The 20,748-nt window shown below is 39.7% G+C and overlaps 1 protein-coding gene across 1 annotated transcript in view; it reads right to left on the bottom strand.

The window, feature by feature from the left end:
- Positions 1-2,749: 2,749 nt before the first annotated feature.
- Positions 2,750-20,748, bottom strand: part of SDHAF3 (succinate dehydrogenase complex assembly factor 3) — an 88,240-nt gene continuing 70,241 nt past the window's right edge. Inside the window, exon 2 of the mRNA XM_055589798.1 lies at positions 2,750-3,982. Within this exon, the coding sequence (XP_055445773.1) occupies positions 3,779-3,982 (204 nt within the window). The 3' untranslated portion in view covers positions 2,750-3,778. The remainder of the gene's footprint in view (positions 3,983-20,748) is intronic.

The following is a 20,748-nucleotide window of genomic DNA, read 5'->3' as shown; positions in this document are numbered from 1 at the left end:
GTATTCGTCTCTAAAATGATGCCTGGCATATAAAGGTTCTCAACAGGTATTTTATTTACTTATTTATTTTTAATTAAAGGATCATTGCTTTACAGTATTGTGTTGGTTTCTACCAAACATCAACATGGATCAGTCACAGGTCTACCCATGTCCCCTCCCACGTGAACATCCCTCCCCATCCCACCCCTCTAGGTTGTTACCGAGCCCCAGTTTGAGTTCCCTGAGTCACACAGCAAGTTCCCACTGGCTGTCTATTTTACATGTGGTAATGTATATTTCCTGGTTACTCTCTCTGAGCCTCTCACCCTCTCCCTCCTCCCTGCCAGCCACGTCCAGAAGTCTGTGCTCAGCGTCTGTCTCCATTGCTGCTCTGCAGATAGGTTCATCAGGACAACAGGGATTTGCTGAAAGAATGACCAGGTACAGCAGGAGTGAAAATCTAATCACATTAAAAAGCAATGACAAAAGCATGGAATGCTGCAATTAATAATTTCAAAATTGAAGCTTTATTCAGTTTTGAATAAAGCAGTTTTAAGTGTAGCCAAGAAAATGGGTGGCTGCATTAGTGAAACCAACAGAGAATCATCTGGTTACTAGGTAAGTCGGCCACGTGGATTAATACTAAGGTCACTAAAATGCTGGCAGACATGAGATGAAGAGATATGAGTCTGGAACCAAAGAACAAGAAAAACAAAGTATAACCAAATTGAAAATAGTACTATACAGTTTTGAGGAAGTAGTGTATCTGTTTATGATGAAACAGCATTCCTGCATGTAGCTGAGATTTTAAACTTCAGGGTAAGAGTTTTATATTGTTCACTGTCTATTCCTAGAGCCTGTTATAATGTAAAGACTAATTACTGACCACTTAGCTTATTCGGAAAGCCTCACCCATCCATCTACGGACTGACTCCAAGATAGATGGAAGAAAGGACTGAGGGACCTGGCGGCCATACATGTTCATTTTAAAAATATTACTCTGATATTTGTATGAGATAGATTGTATGTGGTCACAGAGGATGCAGAGAAAATGATTAGCAGTAAGTTCTTAAAATTCCAAGTAAGAGAGGTGAGAGTTTGGACTAACAAGGACACGACAGCAAAACAGAGCAAATATGAATTAATTTTTTAAAAAAGCTGATATAAACAACTGCATCTGAAAATGATCACTTAATCTCAGAGTAAACATACATAATTAATATCCAAGTCATTTTAGTGTGTAATATATTTTTAAAATTCATAAGCATTTTAGAATATGAATGGTATTTTCATTTGATTTTTTCAGTTTATAAATCAAGTGTAAGAAAAAAAATAATGAAAGTGTTTTTATCTCCCCATGAACTAGGCCATGAGATTCTCCAGGTAACTACAAATTATTTAAGGGGTCATCTGTTACTAACAAACACCACAGAAATGTATTATACATTGTATAATCTATTAGACAAATGATAATATGTATAATACTGAATTCTAAAGCTACTTTTTAACCTTTCATTGTAAATAAACTGACTTAGGAAGACGAAACACTTAAAAGAGTAATCTTATGTATTATTAAAAGCAGAAATGAAGTTTTCAGGATAACAATGTATTTAAATAATTTTTTGCAGGACTTCAGGTCACTGCCTCTCATGAAAACACCAAAATCACAACTGACTGCTGAACAACCATTGACAAATTAGACTTGAATCCGCCCCCAAAGACTTTCTATACCCACAGACGAAGAAGTCACAGTGAGAGGAGGAGGGGCACTTTCACAATATAATCAAATCAAATCAAATGGAAAATAATTACATCACAGATGTTCTTCCACAGGAGTGAGGCTTCTGGCCCCACGGCAGGCTGCCCAGCTTTCGGGGTCTGTCACTGGGGGGAGGAGCCCCCGGAGTTCTGAAGGGCAGCAGGGCTTGAGTGCAGGAGCTCCACAGGACTGCACGAAACAGACTCCACTCTGGAAGGGCGCACACAAGGCTTCACATGCACTGGGGCCCGGGACAAAGCAGTGGCTCCACAAGGAGCCTGGGCCAGACCCACCTGCCGCTCTTGGAGGGTCAGGTGGTGGGGCCCCAGGAAATACCTGTTGGTATGAGCTCTCCTGGAGGCCATCATTTTGACACTGAGACCTGGCCCCACCCAAAGGGATAAACACAAGGAGGAACACACCAAGACACATATTAATATCTGATTAAATATTAAAGACAAAGCGAGAACATGGAAAGCAACAAGGGGAAAGCAACAACTAACTTTATGGGGATCCCTTATATGTTAGCAGTTGATTTTTCAGTGGAAACTCTGCAGGCCAGAAGGGAGTGGCATGATATATTTATTTAAAGTAATGAAAGGGAAAAACCTACAACTAATAATACTCTGGGGTCTGGAATTCTCAAGGAGGAAGAAAGGACTAACTTTTTTTCCCTCTACGTTTCTTAGGATTATATAACAATAATGTATCCTGCTTGAGGACAGTCTCTGGAAAAAACCTTCTGGCTAGTCCTGTAATCTTAAAATGTAAATTATGGGAGCAGGTTTAGTGAGGTCTTTACAACCTCCAGATATTCTTTTGATTCCCTGGTGGCTCAGACGGTAAAGTGTCTGTCTATCAATGCGGGAGACCTGGGTTCGATCCCTGGGTCGAGAAGATTCCCTGGAGAAGGAAATGGCAACCCACTCCAGTACTCTTGCCTAGAAAATCCCATGGATGTAGGAGCCTGGTGCAAGCTACTGTCTATAGGGTCACAAAGAGTCAGACACGACTGAGCAATTTCACATTTCACAATAATAGTCTACCCAGCAAAGCTCTCATTCAGATTTGACAGAGAAATCAGAAGTTTTATAGACAATCAAGAGCTAAGAGAATTCAGCACCACTAAACCAGTTTTATAACAAATGCTAAAGAACTCTATAGACAGAAAAGAAAAAGGCTACAACTAGAAATAAGAAAATTACAAATGGGAAAGCTCACCCATAAAGGCAAACATACAGTAAAAGTAGGCAATCATCCACACACAAATCTATCAAAACCAGTGACTGTGAGAAGAGAAGAGAGTACAAACGCAGGACACTGGAAATGCATTTGAGACCAGCAACTTAAAATATAGACTGCTGTATTAAAACTTCATGGTAACCATAAACCAAAAAAAAAAAAAAAAAAAAAAAAAAAAGACCTACAAAAACAAATTCAAAATAATTAACAAAATGGCAGTAAGACCATACATGTTGATAATTACCTTAAATCTTAATGGATTAAATGCTCCAACCAAAAATCAGACTGGCTGAATGGACACAAAAACAAGATCCCTATAAATGCTGTTTATAAGAGACCCACTTCAGATCTAGGGATACTGAAAGTGAGAGGATAGAAAAAGGTATTCCATGCAAATAGGAATTAAATAATGACCTTGGAATTCTGTATCTATCATGATATACTTATCTGATACAGCTAGAGCCACAAGATTAATGCTTAAACATGAATAGCATTAAAACAAATTTACATATAAAATTTGGGGGAAAATTTCACAAGCTTGTCCAGTTTACAACCATTCTTTCTTATGTAGTCCAAAACACAAATCCTACCCAGCAACTGTTACTACTTCAATAAATGCAGTTTCATCCACTCATGATCCTGATCTGTATATTACAACATTCAAAATACCCCAAATAAAAGAATATTTCATTAACACCAGGCATTCTCAAAACCTAAAAGCTTAAGAAACAAATTTTAAAAACAAATTAGTTAAAGGGCTCTGAACTGGAAATGCTTTTTGAAACTGTATTATATAGACTAAAGCTTCGGTTCCCTAGACTCAGTAATATTAAATTGCCTGTTGGGTTTAGTGGCTTCTTGCATCAGTTCCTGCAACTGTCCAATCTGTTCATCACGAAAGTCATTAAGTTTTTCTTCTGGTAGGGAGATTCCAAAACACGCTTTTTCAGTTGAATTTTGTCTGCTTTCCTTAGCTTGTTGCCACAGCACTGCTGCATATGCCTAGTAAAAAGAACAACAACAAAAAAATGAAGGCAATATATATTAAAATAAGATCTGTATTCATTCATTTAACACTGAAGGACTTAATTCTACCACCGAGTCTTATGTATTTGGCAAATCAGATATGAACAATATATAGCTGTGTCTTCACTACTCAGTGATAATTTCAAATACCCTGTATCTTATTATTAGCATTTTAAGAATTTTACCAAAGTGCTGAATCGGAAAATCTGGAAGTCTCAAAGGGAGTAGGAGCGGTCCACGAACAGGCTTCAGGAACACGCATAAACTACCCAAAATCATATGCAAAATGGCACGTACACGAAAACACACAGAGTTCCCAGACATAAATTTCATCACATTTTCAGATGCAGAACTATGGGTCTTATAGGCTTAAAAGTGAGTCTTGAAATTCTTAAGGTTCATTCCTCTGTCTTCAATTTGAAAACCAATTTAAATCACAGAGAGAAACTTTTCAAACTTTAAGCTTTCAATATTTAACAAACATCTTTGTCAGAAAAAAAAAATTCTACATTTTTCACACTGTATTTTTTCTCCCATTCAGTCAACTTGATACTACAACTACCATTGTTCAACACAGATTAATTAGCAGCAGATTCTCACTCTAAAATCAATATTGTAATCAGGCAGGAAGTACAGTTCACAAAGTTAAAAAATTACGTGCCCCTCTGGGCAAGTAAACAAATTAAGTGAACTCTGGATAATGCTGCTATTTTATCTGGTTTAAGACAATTAAATTGCTTATAACTGCTGGATTACCAGCATCACCAAAGAAACCTTCATTTTAATTCCAGGTATTCCAAATAAAACCTTTACTTGAATTGGAAATAATATCTTCATGTTTTATAGAAATCCATTAATATAATAACAAAAAAACTGTACACATCCTGAAAGTCAAAGTGTTAGTCATTCAGTTGTGTCTGACTCTTTGTGACCCCATGGACCACAGCCCACCAGGCTCCCCTGTCCATGGGATTCTCCAGGCAAGAACACTGGAGTGGGTTGCCATTTCCTTCTCCAGGGGATCTTCCCAACCCAGGGATCAAACCTGGGTCTCAAACTTTGCAGGCAGATTCTTTACCACCTGAGCCACCAGGGAAGCATTCTAGGGCTTTATAAATCCCACTTCTAAGTATATGCCCCAGAGCAGAGTTTCTCAACCTCGGTACTATTTGCAAATTGTATAATTTGGATCATGCTTTGTAGTTGGGTGGGTGGGAATCTGCTCCACCGCTGTGGCATGTTTAGCAGCACCTCCGGTCTCTCCCTGGTGGCTCAGACGGTAAAAGCATCTGCCTACAATGCGGGAGACCTGGGTTCGATCCCTGGGTTGGGACGATCTCCTGGAGAAGGAAATAGCAGCCCACTCCAGTATTCTTGCCTGGAAAATCCCATGAACAGAGAAGCCTGGCAGGCTGCAGGCCATGGGGTCACAAAGAGTCGAACACGACTGAGCAACTTCACTTTCACTTTCTGGTCTCTCCACCTGCTACATGCCTGTAGCACTCCTCCTCAGTCTTGATAGTCAAAAACGTCTCCAAACACTGCCAAATGTTCTCTTGCAGACAAAACTGCCCAGGTTGAGAACTACTGTCCTAACAAAACTTTCCAACACATGGACAAGTATCATGCAGAGAATGTTCATTATGGCATTGTTTATAAAAGCAAAACACTGGAAACAATTCAATTGTAGAAGAAAGGACAAGTGTTTAGACACTTCTTTATAATCCATTATGTGAATTAAATGTCTGTATTGACCTGATTAAATCTCTAAAGTAATCAGAATCCAAAAGCAAGTTTTTTAAGAAGTTATTCATTTGTAGAAATGGAAAAACCAAAACTCAAATTCATATGAAAATGTGAAGCCTTGAGTAGCCAAGACAATCTGTTGGAGTATTCAGTTCTCAATTTTAAAACTTACTACAAAGTTACACTAAATAATCAAAATAGTGTGATACTGGCTTTAGGGTAGATATATACACCAATGGAATAGAACTGAGAGTTCAGAAATAAACCCTTACACATATGGCAAACTGACTTTTGATAAAGGCAATCAAGTCCATCAATGGGGGGAAAGAATATCTCTTCAATAGATACTGCTGGGAAAACTGGGTTTCCACATGCAAAGGAATAAAGCTGCATCCCTACCTCCCACAACATACAGAAATTAGTGCTGTGAGATGGATGAAAAACATAAACAAACAAGCTAAAATCATAAAACTCCTAGAAAAAAAATGGGTGAATTTTCATGACCTTGGATTTGGCAGTGGAGTCTAAAATATAGCAAAAGTATAAACAAGAAAAGAAAAACTAGATAAATTGGATTCATTAAAATTAAAAATTTTGTGCATCAGAAGACACTCAAAGTGGAAAAACTACAGAACGGGAAAAAATATTTGGAAACCATGTCTGATAAGCATTTAATAACCAGAATGTATAAAGAATTCCGACAAGTTAACAATAAAAAAGACCACTCAAAAAATGGGCAGAAAACTTGAATAGACATTTCTCCAAACATATATAAACCATCAACAAGAACATGAAAAGACACTCAACATAGTCATTGCTGCTGCTGCTGCTAAGTCGTTTCAGTCGTGTCCAACTCTGTGCGACCCCATAGACGGCAGCCCACCAGGCTCCCCCGTCCCTGGGATTCTCCAGGCAAGAACACTGGAGTGGGTTGCCATTTCCTTCTCCAATGCATGAAAGGGAAAAGTGAAAGTGAAGTCTCTCAGTCGTGTCTGACTCTTTGCGACCCCATGGTCTGCAGCCTACCAGGCTCCTCCGTCCATGGGATTTTCCAGGCAAGAGTACTGGAGTGGGCTGCCATTGCCTTCTCCAAGTCAGTCATTAGAGACACAAAAATCAAAATCACAATGAGACACCACTTCATACCCAGTAGGATGACTATAATAATAAATAAATAAAAGGAAAATACATGTGGGCGAGAATCTGAAGAAACTGCAAACTTGTAATTACTAGTAGGAATATAAAATAGTATAGCCACTGTGGAAAACAGTTTGGCAGTTCCTCAAGAAGTTAAAGAATTACCATATAATCCAACTCTACTAATAGATATATACCCTAAATAAATGAAAGCAGGAACTCAAACAGACACTTTTACATCCATATTCATTACAGCATCCATTATTTACCACAGCAAGTATGTGGCAACAACCCAAATGGATATTAACAGACCAATGGATACATAAAACCTATCTGTACGATGGAATAGTATTCAGGCTTAAAAAGAGTTCTGATACATTCTACAACATGGATGAAACTTGAAAACATCATGCTAGAACTGAAATAAGCCAGACATAAAAGAACAAATATTGTAGGATTCCACTCATGTGAAATATGTCGAACAGGCAATTTTATTGAGACAGGAAGTATATTAGAGGCTACCAGAGGGTGGGGAGAGGGGGTGGGGATGCACTGCTTTTGGGACACAGCCTCTATTTGGATAAGAAAACGTTTGGGGTAAAGACAGTGGGAACTGATGAACAAGACTGTAAATGCAACTAACGCCCTGAATGTACACTTAAAAGGCTAAAAGGCAATCTTTAAATATATTTCTACCACACTAAAAAGAAAAGTTATGTGAGGAGTGCCTTCTCTCAGACCAACCCTTCTACAGGTAACATGAAGTCCAGACGAAACATAATCCAAAACATAATCCAACAGCAATCCAAAGACGCTGGAGAGCAACCAGTCAGAAAGTAGAAAGGATTTGACAGAATGGAGAATGGCAGAGAACACTGGGTCAGGTTGTCATTTTTATGACTTTTTTCCTGAGGGAAGATGCCAGTTGGTACTGCAAGGTGACTGAGGACTCACAGCAGTGTGGGAGAACAGGAGGAGTTGAAAAATAAGAAAGGGAAATCTCAGAAAAAGAACTGCAAAAGAGGATCCCCAAATTCTGTAAATAAACTCTGACAAAATCTCTAGTTAACCCCTTAACTATGTATGCCCAGGACAAAGATCAGCTAAGGCAAAAAGAACTAATAGATAATTCTTCTGGTGGTTCTTGTCAAGGTGAACACAGAATTTAGAGAACGGCATTGAAATACGTATAATATCATATATGAAACAAGTTGCCAGTCCAGGTTCGATGCATGATACTGGATGCTTGGGGCTGGTGGGACAACCCAGAGGGATGGTATGGGGAGGGAGGAGGAAGGAGGGTTCAGGATGGGGAACACATGTATACCTGTGGCGGATTCATTTCGATATTTGGCAAAACCAATACAATATTGTAAAGTTTAAAAATAAAATAAAATTAAAAAATAAATAAATAAATAAATAAGAATTTAGAGACGACCCAGAGGGATGGTATGGGGAGGGAGGAGGGAGGAGGGTTCAGGATGGGGAACACATGTATACCTGTGGCGGATTCATTTCGATATTTGGCAAAACCAATACAATATTGTAAAGTTTAAAAATAAAATAAAATTTAAAAATAAATAAATAAATAAAAAAGAATTTAGAGAACGAGTCATACCAAGTTAACTGCTTTATGAAACAACATTCAATACACTTTGAAAGAATATAGTGGAAGAATGTCTCTACAATTTATATACCATCACAGTGTCCAGAAAAAAATCTAAAATCACAAGAAACATGAAGAAACAGAAAATGTGACCGATAATCAAGAGAAAAGACAATGCCTGAAATGCTTCAGACATTAAAATTAGCAGCAAAGGATTCTAAAGTAGCTATTATGAGTGTGTTTAAATACACAAAAGAAAATATGGTCATAATAAAACGCACAGATGAGAAATCTCAGCACAAGTAAAAAACTGTAAGAACCACATAAAAACTCTAGAACTCTTAAATGCACTGTCTGAAACTTAAAAATCTTCACTGACTGTTCAGTTCAGTTCAGTCGCTCAGTCGTGTCCGACTCTTTGTGACCTCATGGACTGCAGCAGGCCAGGCCTCTCTGTCCATCACCAACTCCTGGAGATTACTCAGACTCACGTCCATTGAGTCAGTGATGCCATCCAGCCATCTCATCCTCTGTCGTTCCCTTCTCCTCTCACCTTCAATCTTTCCCAACATCAGGGTCTTTTCATCAGGTGGCCAAAGTACTAGAGTTTCAGCTTCAACATCAATGAACATTCAGGACTGATTTCCTTTAGGACAGACTGGTTGGATCTCCTTGCAGTCCAAGGGACTCTCAAGAGTCTTCTCCAACACCACAGTTCAAAACCATCAATTCTTTGGTGCTCAGCTCTATTTATAGTCCAACTCTCACATCCATACGTGACTACTGGAAACACCATAGCCTTTACTAGACAGACCTTTGTTGGCAAAGTAATGTCTCTGCTTTTTAATATGCTGTCGAGGTTGGTCTTAACTTTTCTTCCAAGGAGTAAGCATCTTTTAATTTCATGGCTGCAGTCACCATCTGCAGTGATTCTGGAGCCCAGAAAAATAAAGTCTGACACTGTTTCCACTGTTTCTCCATCTATTTGCCATGAAGTAATGGGACCAGATGCCATGATCTTCGTTTTCTGAATGTTGAGCTTTAAGCCAACTTTTTCACTCACCTCTTTCACTTTCATCAAGAGGCTCTTTAGTTCCTCTTCACTTTCTGCCATAAGGGTGGTGTCATCTGCATATCTGAGGTTATTGATATTTCTCCCAGCAATCTTGATTCCAGCTTGTGCTCCTTCCAGCCCAGCGTTTCTCAAGATGTACTCTGCATATAAGTTAAATAAGCAGGGTGACAATATACAGCCTTGACATACTCCTTTGCCTATTTGGAACCAGTCTGTCGCTCCACGTCCGGTTCTAACTGTTGTTTCCTGACCTGCATACAGACTTCTCAAGAGGCAGATCAGGTGGTCTGGTATTCCCATCTCTTTCAGAATTTTCCATAGTTTATTGTGATCCACACAAAGGCTTTGGCATAGTCAATAAAGCAGAAGTAGATGTTTTTCTGGAACTCTCTTGCTTTTTTGATGATCCAGCAGATGTTGGCAATTTGATCTCTGGTTACTCTGCCTTTTCTAAAACCAGCTTGATCATCTGGAAGTTCACAGGTCACATATTGTTGAAGCCTGGCTTGGAGAATTTTGAGCATTACTTTGGTAGTGTGTGAGATGGGTGCAATTGTCTGGTAGTTTGAGCATTATTTGGCATTGCCTTTCTTAGGGATTGGAAGGAAAACTGACCTTTTCCATTTGTGTAGCCACTGCTGAGTTTTCCAAATTTGCTGGCATATTGAGTGCAGCACTTTCACAGCATCATCTTCCAGGATTTGAAATAGCTCAAGTGGAATTCCATCACTTCCACTAGCTTTGTTCATAGGGATGCTTCCTAAGACCCCCTTGACTTCACATTCCAGGATGTCTGGCTCTAGGTGAGTGTGAGTGATCACACCATCATGATTATCTGAGTCGTGGAGATCTTTTTTGTATAGTTCTTCTGTGTGTTCTCACCACCTCTTCTTAATATCTTCTGCTTCTGTTAGGTCCCTACCATTTCTGTCCTTTATTGAGCCCATCTTTGCGTGAAATGTTCCCTCGGTAACTAATTTCTTGAAGAGATCTCTAGTCTTTCCCATTCTATTGTTTTCCTCTATTTCTTTGCACTGATCATTGAGGAAGGCTTTCTTATCTCTCCTTGCTATTCTCTGGAACTCTGCATTCAAATGGGTATATCTTTCTTTTTCTCCTTTGCTTTTCACTTCTCTTCTTTTCACAGCTATTTGTAAGGCCTCCTCAGACAACCATTTTGCCTTTTTGCATTTCTTTTTCTTGGGGATGGTCTTGCTCCCCGTCTCCTGTACAATGTACAAACCTCCATCCATAATTCATCAGGCACTCTATCAGATCTAGTCCCTTAAATCTATTTCTCACTTCCACTGTATAATCCCACATTCGTTAGGGATTTGATTGAGGTCATACCTGAATGGTCTAGTGGTTTTCTGTACTTTCTTCAATTTAAGTCTGAATTTGGCAATAAGGAGTTCATGATCTGAGCCACAGTCAGCTCCCGGTCTTGTTTTTGAGGCCTGTATAGAGCTTCTCCATCTTTGGCTGCAAAGAATATAATCAATCTGATTTCAGTGTTGACCATCTGGTGATGTCCATGTATAGAGTCTTCTCTTGTGTGTTGGAAGAGGGTGTTTGCTATGACCAGTGTGTTCTCTTTGCAGAACTCTATTAGCCTTTGCCCTGCTTCATTCTGTACTTCAAGGCCAAATCTGCCTGTTACTCCGATGTTTCTTGACTTCCTACTTTTGCATTCCAGTCCCCAATAATGAAAAGGACATCTTTTTTGGGTGTTAGTTCTAAAAGGTCTTGTAGGTCTTCATAGAACCATTCAACTTCAGCTTCTTCAGCATTACTGGTTAGGGCATAGACTTGGATTACCGTGATATTGAATGGTTTGTCTTGGAGACGAACAGAGATCATTCTGTCGTTTTTGAGATTGCACCCAAGTACTGCATTTCGGACTCTTCTGTTGACCACGATGGCTACTCCATTTCTTCTAAGGGATTCCTGCCCGCAGTAGTAAATATAATGGTCATCTGAGTTAAATTCACCAATTCCAGTCCATTTTAGTTCATTGATTCCTAAAATGTCGATGTTCACTCTTGCCATCTCCTATTTAACCACTTCCAATTTGCCTTGATTCATGGACCTAATATTCCAGGTTCCTATGAAATACTGCTCTTTACAGCATCAAACCTTGCTTTCAATAACCAGTCACATCCACAACTGTGTGTTGTTTTTGATTTGGTTCCATCTCTTCATTCTTTCTGAAGTTATTTCTCTACTGATCTCCAGTAACATATTGGGCACCTACTGACCTGGGAGTTCATCTTTCAGTGTCATATGTTTTTGCCTTTTCATACTGTTCATGGGGTTCTCAAGGCAGGAATACCAAAGTGGTTTGCCATTCCCTTCTCCAGTAGACCACATTCTGTCAGAACTCTCCACCATGACCTGTCCATCTTGGGTGGCCCTACATGGCATGGCTCATAGTTTCACTGAGTTAGACAAGGCTGTGGTCCATGTAATTAGACTGGTTAGTTTTCTGTGATTGTGGCTTCAGTCTGTCTGCCCTCTGATGGAGAAGGATAAGAGGCTTATGATGGGATAGACTGACTGAGAGGGAAACTGGGTCTTGTTCTGATGGGCGGGGCCATGCTCAGTAAATCTTAAATCCAATTTTCTGTTGATGGGTGGAGCTGTGTTCCCTCTCTGCTATTTACCTGGGGCCAAACTATGGTGGAGGTAATGAAGATAATGGTGACCTCCCTCAAAGGATCCCATGCATGTACTGCTACAGTCCATGCCCCCAGCCCTGCAGCAGGCCACCACCGACCCACACCTTCACCAGAGACTCCAGGACACCCAGAGGCAAGTCTCCTGTGGGTGTTTATACACTGAATGTTATACATTATCACTGAATGTTAATAGCATATTGGCATTGAGAAAAGATCCAGTGAACTTGAAAGTATAACAGAGAAGTTATCCAATCTGAAAAGCTATTAAAAATGAACTTAAGATCAAATATCTGTGGGACAGTGTCAAAAACATGTTTCGGTGGAATCCCACAGGAAAATGAGGCAAAAATATTTTTGGAAAATCAATATCTGAAAAATATGTATATAGGTTCATAAAGCTTAGCAAGCCCCAACAATATAGATTCAAATGAAGACACACCTAGGCATATAGTAGTCAGATTGTTGAAAAGGATCCATAAATTAAAATCATAAAGAAATTTATCAACAGTATGACCACATGTATAGAAAATATATATTCTTTGTAGATATATACATATGCTCAAAATAAATGAAAACAAGTATGGAAAGAGACACCAACGTCAGGATACTGATTTCCTCCTTCCTTATTCTGTAGAGGCAAAGACTGGGATAAAGTTTTAGCTGTACTTTTAGTATTCAATTTGCTTTTTAAAAGGCTAACCTAAAGCAAATACTGTAAAATGTCAGTATTAAATGTGGGTGGTGGATACACACATGTATATAATTTTCTTCTTCTTGTATATTTTGGAATTTTTCCTAATTTTACACTTATAAGTTTAAAAATGTAAAATACCAAAATATTTTCACTGGGGTATAATTTATAATAAGGTAACAAACTAATGCTTATCTAAATTTTTTAATTTTATTTTTAACTGGTGGATAATTGTTTAACATCCTTGTGTTGGTTTCTGCATTACAACACGAAGCAGCCATGTGTGCATGCTAAGTTACTTCGGTCGTGTCCAACTCTCTGTGACCCTATGGACTATAGCCCAGCAGGCTCCTCTGTCCATGGCATTCTGGAATAGGTTGCCATCCCTCCTCCAGGGGATCTTCCGGACCCAAGGATCTAACCCATGTCTCCTGCGGCTCTGCCCTGCCATAAGTATGTCCCCTCCGTCTTGAACCTCCTTCCCCCATCTTCCCTACCCCCGCACCCACCCAATCCCGCCCCTCTAGGTTGTCACAGGGCACCGGGTTGAGCTCCCTGTGTCATACAGCAAATCCCCACTACCTATTTTACACATGGTAATGCATATGTTTCAATGCAACTCTATGTTTCTTGAGAAAACTAGAAATGCATTTCACAAAGAAGTGTGAAGAGGAGGTCCCAGTTAAAGATGATAGGTAACAAAAGAAGGCTCCTGAATGCCTCTCTTCCCACAAACACACCAAATCCACAACTACATATGGAACAATTCCCTCTGAAAAACAATGCAGAAACTAGCTGCATGACTCTTACATACTGGATAAATAAGAAAAAAAAATCCACACTGAAAGAGGTAAGAGGCTGAGACATTCTCCCCATAAACCCCGTCTCAGCCCTGAGGATCTGCAAATAGGCGGGCACCATCCTGGTACACTCCCAGCTTGCCCCATGCTCCCAGGTTGTCAGTAACTATAAAAGCAGCCTGCGCACAGGTCTGCTGTCCCATTCTTCATAGCTGCTGCCAAGAGGACACATCTCTTGATGGCCTGGTTCTGGTGGCCACTTAGGCTTGCTTTCACTGTTTCAGAAGGACATTAGTAAAAGAGGGAACAATCGGTAACCACCATCCAGGGCTTCCGTGCAGACAGAGTAGGCAGAAACGCCCACCTCCCAATCTTCCCCTGAAAGAGATCTATCTGCATACTCTAAAGCCCTTGCCTGATGGCCCAAATTCTAAACAGTCTGCATCAAGGTACTGACTGAGATCCCACTTTGGGACACTGATATGAGTTGGCACACCCCAAGTACCCAGAGCCATTAAGACACAGAGGGCTCCTTAGACAATCGCAAAGGTTTCAGAGACAAAAGACAGGGAAGGTTGAACGATAAGCTTCATCTCCTAAACAAGGCCACTCGTTCAGGAATGGAGGAAATTAACTGTTTTATCTAATGCACAGAAATCAACATGGAGTCCAAGAAAATGAAGAAATATGTTCCAAATAAAAAACAAGATAAAACCCCAGGGGAAAAGCCTTATTAATAAAATGGAGATAAGTGATTTACCTTATAAAGAGCTCAAAATGATGACAATAAAGATGCTTATCAAGGTCAGGAGAATGATGCATGAATAAAGTGAATTTCAACAAAGAAAAAAATATAAGAAAATACTAAACAGAAATCACAGAGCTGAAGAATACAATAACAAATGAAAAGCTCCACAGAGAGGTTCAGAAACAGATTAGATGATATAGGGGGGAAAAAAGATGAGTGAATTCCACAAGAGGACAGTGAAATTCATCCACTCAGAGGAACAAAATGAAAAATAGTGAAGACAGCTTAAGGGACTTCTGGCACAACATCTTTGAATCAATATTTGCATTACCAGGGATACTGGAAGGAGAAAAGACAGAAAAGAGGGAGAAAGCATATTTAAAGAAATAATGCCCGAAAACTTCCCTAACATGGAAAAGAAAACAAATGCCCAGAGCCAGGAATCCCAGAAAGTTCCGTAAGATGAATCCAAAGAGACAAAGACACACTATGATTAACTTATTGTCAACTACCAACCGGCACCTGCCACCTACCTCTACAAGACTAAATCATGGCCACTGCAGCTGCTGACCTTCAACACCCCTGAGGAGAGGTCAGGGTGGAGAGCAGAAATGAGGCACTCTGTGCTCTGGAAAAACTGGCGGAACAGGTCTTCACATAGATATATTCAGGAGCCCAATTCTTGCATCTCCTCATATCCAGAAAAGCACTAAATTCCTTCATGATGATGTTTGCTCCTCGTGACTAGGAGAAATCTCTTCTGCAAAAAATATGTGCTTGATTACAAGTATTTCCTCTTCACCAAGATCACATACATACTGACCTTCCCCTTACCTCTTTGGAGCAGTTTTTCAGAGCTATCTGAAACGCTATCTCCTGGGCTATAGTCCTCATATTGCCAGTAAAACTTAACTCATAACTCTCACATTATGTATTTTTTAAAGTCAGCATTATCAAAAATTAAAGGACAGAATCTTAAGAGCAACAACAACAACAAAAACTTGTTATGTACAAAGGCACACCACCCATAAGACTTTAAGCAGATTTTTCAGTAGGTACTTTGACTACATTGTGTTACTTTCTTCTTGCCTGCAAAGTGCCAAAAGAAAAAAGAAAAAAAAAAAGTCAACTCATAATATTCTACCCAGCTCAGAATTGAAGGAGAGAGAAAAAGTTTTCCAGAGACATGAAAGCTGAAAGAGTTCATGAGTATTAGATCAGCCTCACAAGAATTGATAAAAGACCTATCCAGCTGAAACAAAAGGATGCTAATAAATAACAGGAAAACACAGAAACACAAATGTCACTGGTCAAGGTAAGTAGTGTAGTAGTATAGAGTGCTCAGTTGTGCCCGACTCCTTGCAGCCCCATGGACTATAGCCCGCCAGGTTCCTCTATCCATGGAATTTTCCTGGAGCATGTTGCCATTTCCTTCTCCTGGGGCTCTTCCCAACCCAGGGACTGGAAATGCATGTCTTGTGTCTCCTGCATTGGCAGGTGGATTCTTTACCATTAGTGCCACCAAACTGAGAATACTCTAATGTTATAATGATGGTGGACAAATCAGTTATAAATCTAGAATGAAGGTGAAACACAAAAGTATTTAAAAATTATTAATGGATACAGATGGTAAAATGGTGCAAATTGTGAAATGAAAAATAGATGGAGCAGAGGAGTGAAAAGCGTGGAGTTTTAGTGTGCATTTGATGTTATCAGCTTAAAATAACCTGAAATGTTTCATATAAGCTTCACAGTAAACACAAAGCAAAAATCTATGAGATTCACAAAAGACAAAGGAAATCTAACAATACCACTACAGAAAATCCTCAGATTACAAAGGGAGAGAGCATGAAAAGTAACCAAAGAATCACAAAACAGAAAACAATTAACAAAATGTCAATAGTAAGTCCATATCTATCAATAATTATTTTAAATGTAAATGAACTGAATTACTCAATCAAAATATACAGAGGGCTGAATGGATTAAAAAACGGACCTAACTATATGCTGCCTATAAGAAACTCAATTCAGCTTTAAGGACACACAAAGACACGTGGAAAAAGATATTCCATGCAAGTGGAAACCAAAACAAAGCTAGGGTAGCTATATATCATAAGACAGATTTTAAGACAAAGACTAAAAAAGACATAAGGAAAGCCATCAAACAAAGAAAGAGTCTTTGAGTATAGTGAGAGAAGATGTAGTGGGCTGAATGGTGTCCTCCAAAGATAACAAGTCTTGAAACCAGTGAGTGTTACTTTATACAGCACACAGTCTGCAGATGTATTTAAATTAAGAATCTCTGCACCGAGGAGATGATCCTGGTGTGCTCTAAATATCATCACACATGTTCTTAAAGGAGGGAGGCTGAGAGAAATTAGATACGCCAGAGGAGGAGGTGTCGTGAACACGGGATGGTGTCGCCACAAGTCAAGGAATGCCCCCAGCCTCCAGAAGCCAAGAGCAGCAAAGCGGATTCTCCCTGAGAACCCCCAACGTCTTGATTAGGACATACAGCCTCCAGAACTGTGTGAGAGAATAAAATTCCGTTGTTAAGTCACCAAGCTGTGCTCATTTGTTACAGCAGTCCCAGGAAACTAATACAGCAGCAAACTACAGAACACGTCAGGGAACTTTTGTAACAAGAAAAACTACCCTTCATGCTATGATAACAAACTGTTACCAAAAAGGCAAATTAAGTGTGGCTTGCTAATTCTGCTTCTCACTAGAGTTTTTGAAAAAGCAGAGGACCTACAGTGCCAGGGTACCTAGTCTTATTAGGGATAATAATTAGAAATATTTTGAGAGACTAGTTATGACTTCACTGTACTTTTATTCTCTACCTATGAATTAAACTTGTCTACAGTCTGAAATCAATTGATACCACTGAATTACTGGGAACAAACTAGACAGAATCTTTTATAATATGACTTTAAAAGATTTAAAAATAAGCTATCAGTGTAATAAAATTACATCAAAGTATCAACAAAATGCTGGCAAAGATTTTTTTATGAATAAACTGTATTGATTTTTTTTAAAACCAGATTTGAGACCTAAAAAACTAAAGGAATAACACAAGAGAAACAATCAGATATTATGGCCTCCTGATAGAAGTACCTTCCCTGGTGGCTCAGTCAGTAAAGAATCTGCCTGCAATGCAAGAGACCTGAGTTTGATCCGTGGGTTGGGAAGATCCCCTGGAGAAGGAAATGGGAATGCACTCCAGTAGTCTTGCCTGGAAAATTCCATGGACAGGGGAGCTTGGCAGGCTATAGTCCATGGGGTCACAAGAGTAGGACACAACTTAGCGACCAAACCACCACCACCTGATGGAAGTACTTAACCACCTACACTGAAAATCAGTCTGTACGGAATACGCCTCTACTTTTAAGACAACTTACAGAATATGTGAAATATCACTCTGGAAATTCCATTAGAGAAATCGAGACTCTGAAAAGACAAAAACAAACAACCCCAGTCTTAGAATCAATAAAGAAAAAACATCAACTTAACCGTGGAGAAATCTAGAAGACTGAGCAAATGATCACAATTAACACCACCAGTAATGAGTGATACTGAAAGCATTGTGATGAAATGAGATGCTCCCTTTGTCTCTCCCCTTTAAGCTGCAACCACTAAACATCTGTACTCAACAAAGGTACCTCTGCCCAACACACTGTGATGCCTGAGTTTCACACATCTGAACACCTACCTAAAGGTGGGTAGACTGGAACACACAGAGGAAACAGACCAGAAGAATACAAAGGCTGCCGCTGCTAAGTCGCTTCAGTAGTGTCTGACTCTGCGCAACCCCATAAATGGCAGCCCACCAGGCTCCCCCATCCCTGGGATTCTCCAGGCAAGAACACTGGAGTGGGTTGCCATTTCTTTCTCCAATGCATGAAAGTGAAAAGTGACAGTGAAGTCGCTCAGTCGTGTCCGACTCTAGCAGCCCCATGAACTGCAGCCCACCAGGCTCCTCCGCCCATGGGATTTTCCAGGCAGGAGTACTGGAGTGGGGTGCCACTGCCTTCTCCAGAATACAAAGGCAGTGCCTGCCATTCCAACTACTTGGTCGCAGCAGCTGAGCCCACAGCCCTAGGGAAGCCGGTAGCAGCAGAGGAGGTAGCACATGTGACTCCAGCCTCCTGGCCACAGTGGCTCTCATGGTCACAACTAACTGGACAGCAGTGGCAGAGGGGCCTATGACGCCATTCCTTCAGGTATGGAGGCACCCACAACTCTGACCCCTTGCCCAGAGCAGTGGTGCCTGCAAAGACAACAATCCCAGACACAGCAAGGGCAACCTTGCCCCAGCTCCTGCCCACCTGCGGCAGGGCCTGTGGCTTGAGAGATCCTGGACACAGCAGAAGCATCACCATCCCAGCGTGCCAGGTGGCAACGCCGGCAATGCCACAGCAGCAACACCAACAATGTCAATGGCAACACCTATGACAGGGGCGCAAAGTGCCAAGGCTCAACGTAACCAGAGGCAGCTACGGTTAAGAAAAACAAAAAGTTTGTGTCATAGTACCACCCACTGGCAAACAAAAGAAAGGACTCTAATTTCTAAACTGTTGAATCCTTAGAATCCAAACAAAAACAAAAAACCCAAACCAAAAACTACCTAAAGAAGAAAGACGTTTGCTACTTCAAATGAACCAGCAGAGGAATAGGTCATCAAAAAGAGAAAAAAGAAATAATGCCCTTTGCAGCAACATGGATGGACCTAGAGACTGTCATACTGAGTGAAGTCAGGGAAAGACAAATATCATGATATTGCTTATATGTGGAATCTAAAAAAAAAAGTACAAGTGAACTTATTCACAAAACAGAAAGAGAGTCACAGATGTAAAAAACAAACTTATGGTTTACCAAGAGAGAAAGTGGGAGGGCAGGGATAAACTGGGAGATCGGGACTGACATGTATACACCACCAGATGAAACAGGTTACTAATAAGGACCGACTGTACTATATAGCACAGGGAACTGGACTTGATACCCTGTAATGACCTAATAAGAGGAAATAATCAGAAAAAGTGTGGACATATGTATAGCTGATTCACAATGCTGTACAGCAGAAACTAATACTGTAAATCAAATACTCTTCAATAATAAATAAGTAAAATATTTTTTAGAAAGAAGAAATTCTGTAAGAACTATCTGACTCTTTTAGGAAAGGCAACATTAGGATAACAAGCATCTGAGAAGGAAGCATAGTTTGTCCAAAGAAATAATAGCTGAGAACTTCCCAATCCCCAAAAGGAATTGGATATACAAGTCCATGTACCTACAAGAACACATAATCACCTCCGTGCAAAAATACTTCTCCAAGACACACTATATTAAAACTGTCAAAAGTCAATGATGAAATTCAGAGGCAGCCAGGAAAAAAAACATATGGTAACCGACAAAGGCACCACCACTAGGAAATGAGCAGATGCTACAGCCCAGGCTGTAGTGTACAGATAGTGAAATGAAAAGCGCAAAATTCTCAAAGATAAGCACTGTCAGCCAAAGACCCTCCAGCCAGCAAAGTTATGCAGGTATGCAGGACAAATACTTTCCCATCAAACAAAAGCTGAAGGAGTTCAACATCAGACCTGCCTTACAAGAAATGTAGAAAGGAGCTCTTCTACAAGAAACAAAAGACAAGAGTACAGAGGACTCTGAATAAAGTGATGAGTAGGCAGAAATCAAAGATTTCAACTCTATATCAGGTGTTTTTTTCTCTTTTAAATTATGAAAGTATGATAACACATTTATAGGAGACTTGGAAAATACAGAACAAAGTTACATATAGTTCTACAATATATTATAATTATTTTTTAAATAGAAAATTAAGATTTTTAGTTGGGAGTTTCAGTATCAAACTTTAAAAAACTAATAGAATGAACATACAGAGAAGTAGAAGGATATAAACCTGAAAAGCACTATGAACTAATTCAACACAATTAAGATTTATACAATTTTCACACAACAGCATAATATAAATTCTATTCAAGAGACTATAAATCAGGAGACACTGGAACACATTCAGGGACGTAACACAAGATGCAAAAATTTCATGGTCTAACGGTATTGAAATCATATTGAGTCTGTTCTCTTATCACTGAATTATGTTAGAAATCAGTATCAAAAGATACTCAAAAGTAACCTACATATTTTCAAGTGCAGTGTGACACTTATCAAGAGAGATCTTTGACTTAGCCACTGGAAGCCTCGATAAAGGTAAACGACTGAAAAAACACAATAGGTGAT

This window comes from Bubalus kerabau, chromosome 8, assembly GCF_029407905.1.
Source record: "Bubalus kerabau isolate K-KA32 ecotype Philippines breed swamp buffalo chromosome 8, PCC_UOA_SB_1v2, whole genome shotgun sequence".
In the NCBI taxonomy this organism is placed as follows: Eukaryota; Metazoa; Chordata; class Mammalia; order Artiodactyla; family Bovidae; genus Bubalus; species Bubalus kerabau.
The sequence above is the reverse complement of the archived record's forward strand: the minus strand, read 5'-3'. Positions and strand labels throughout refer to the sequence as shown.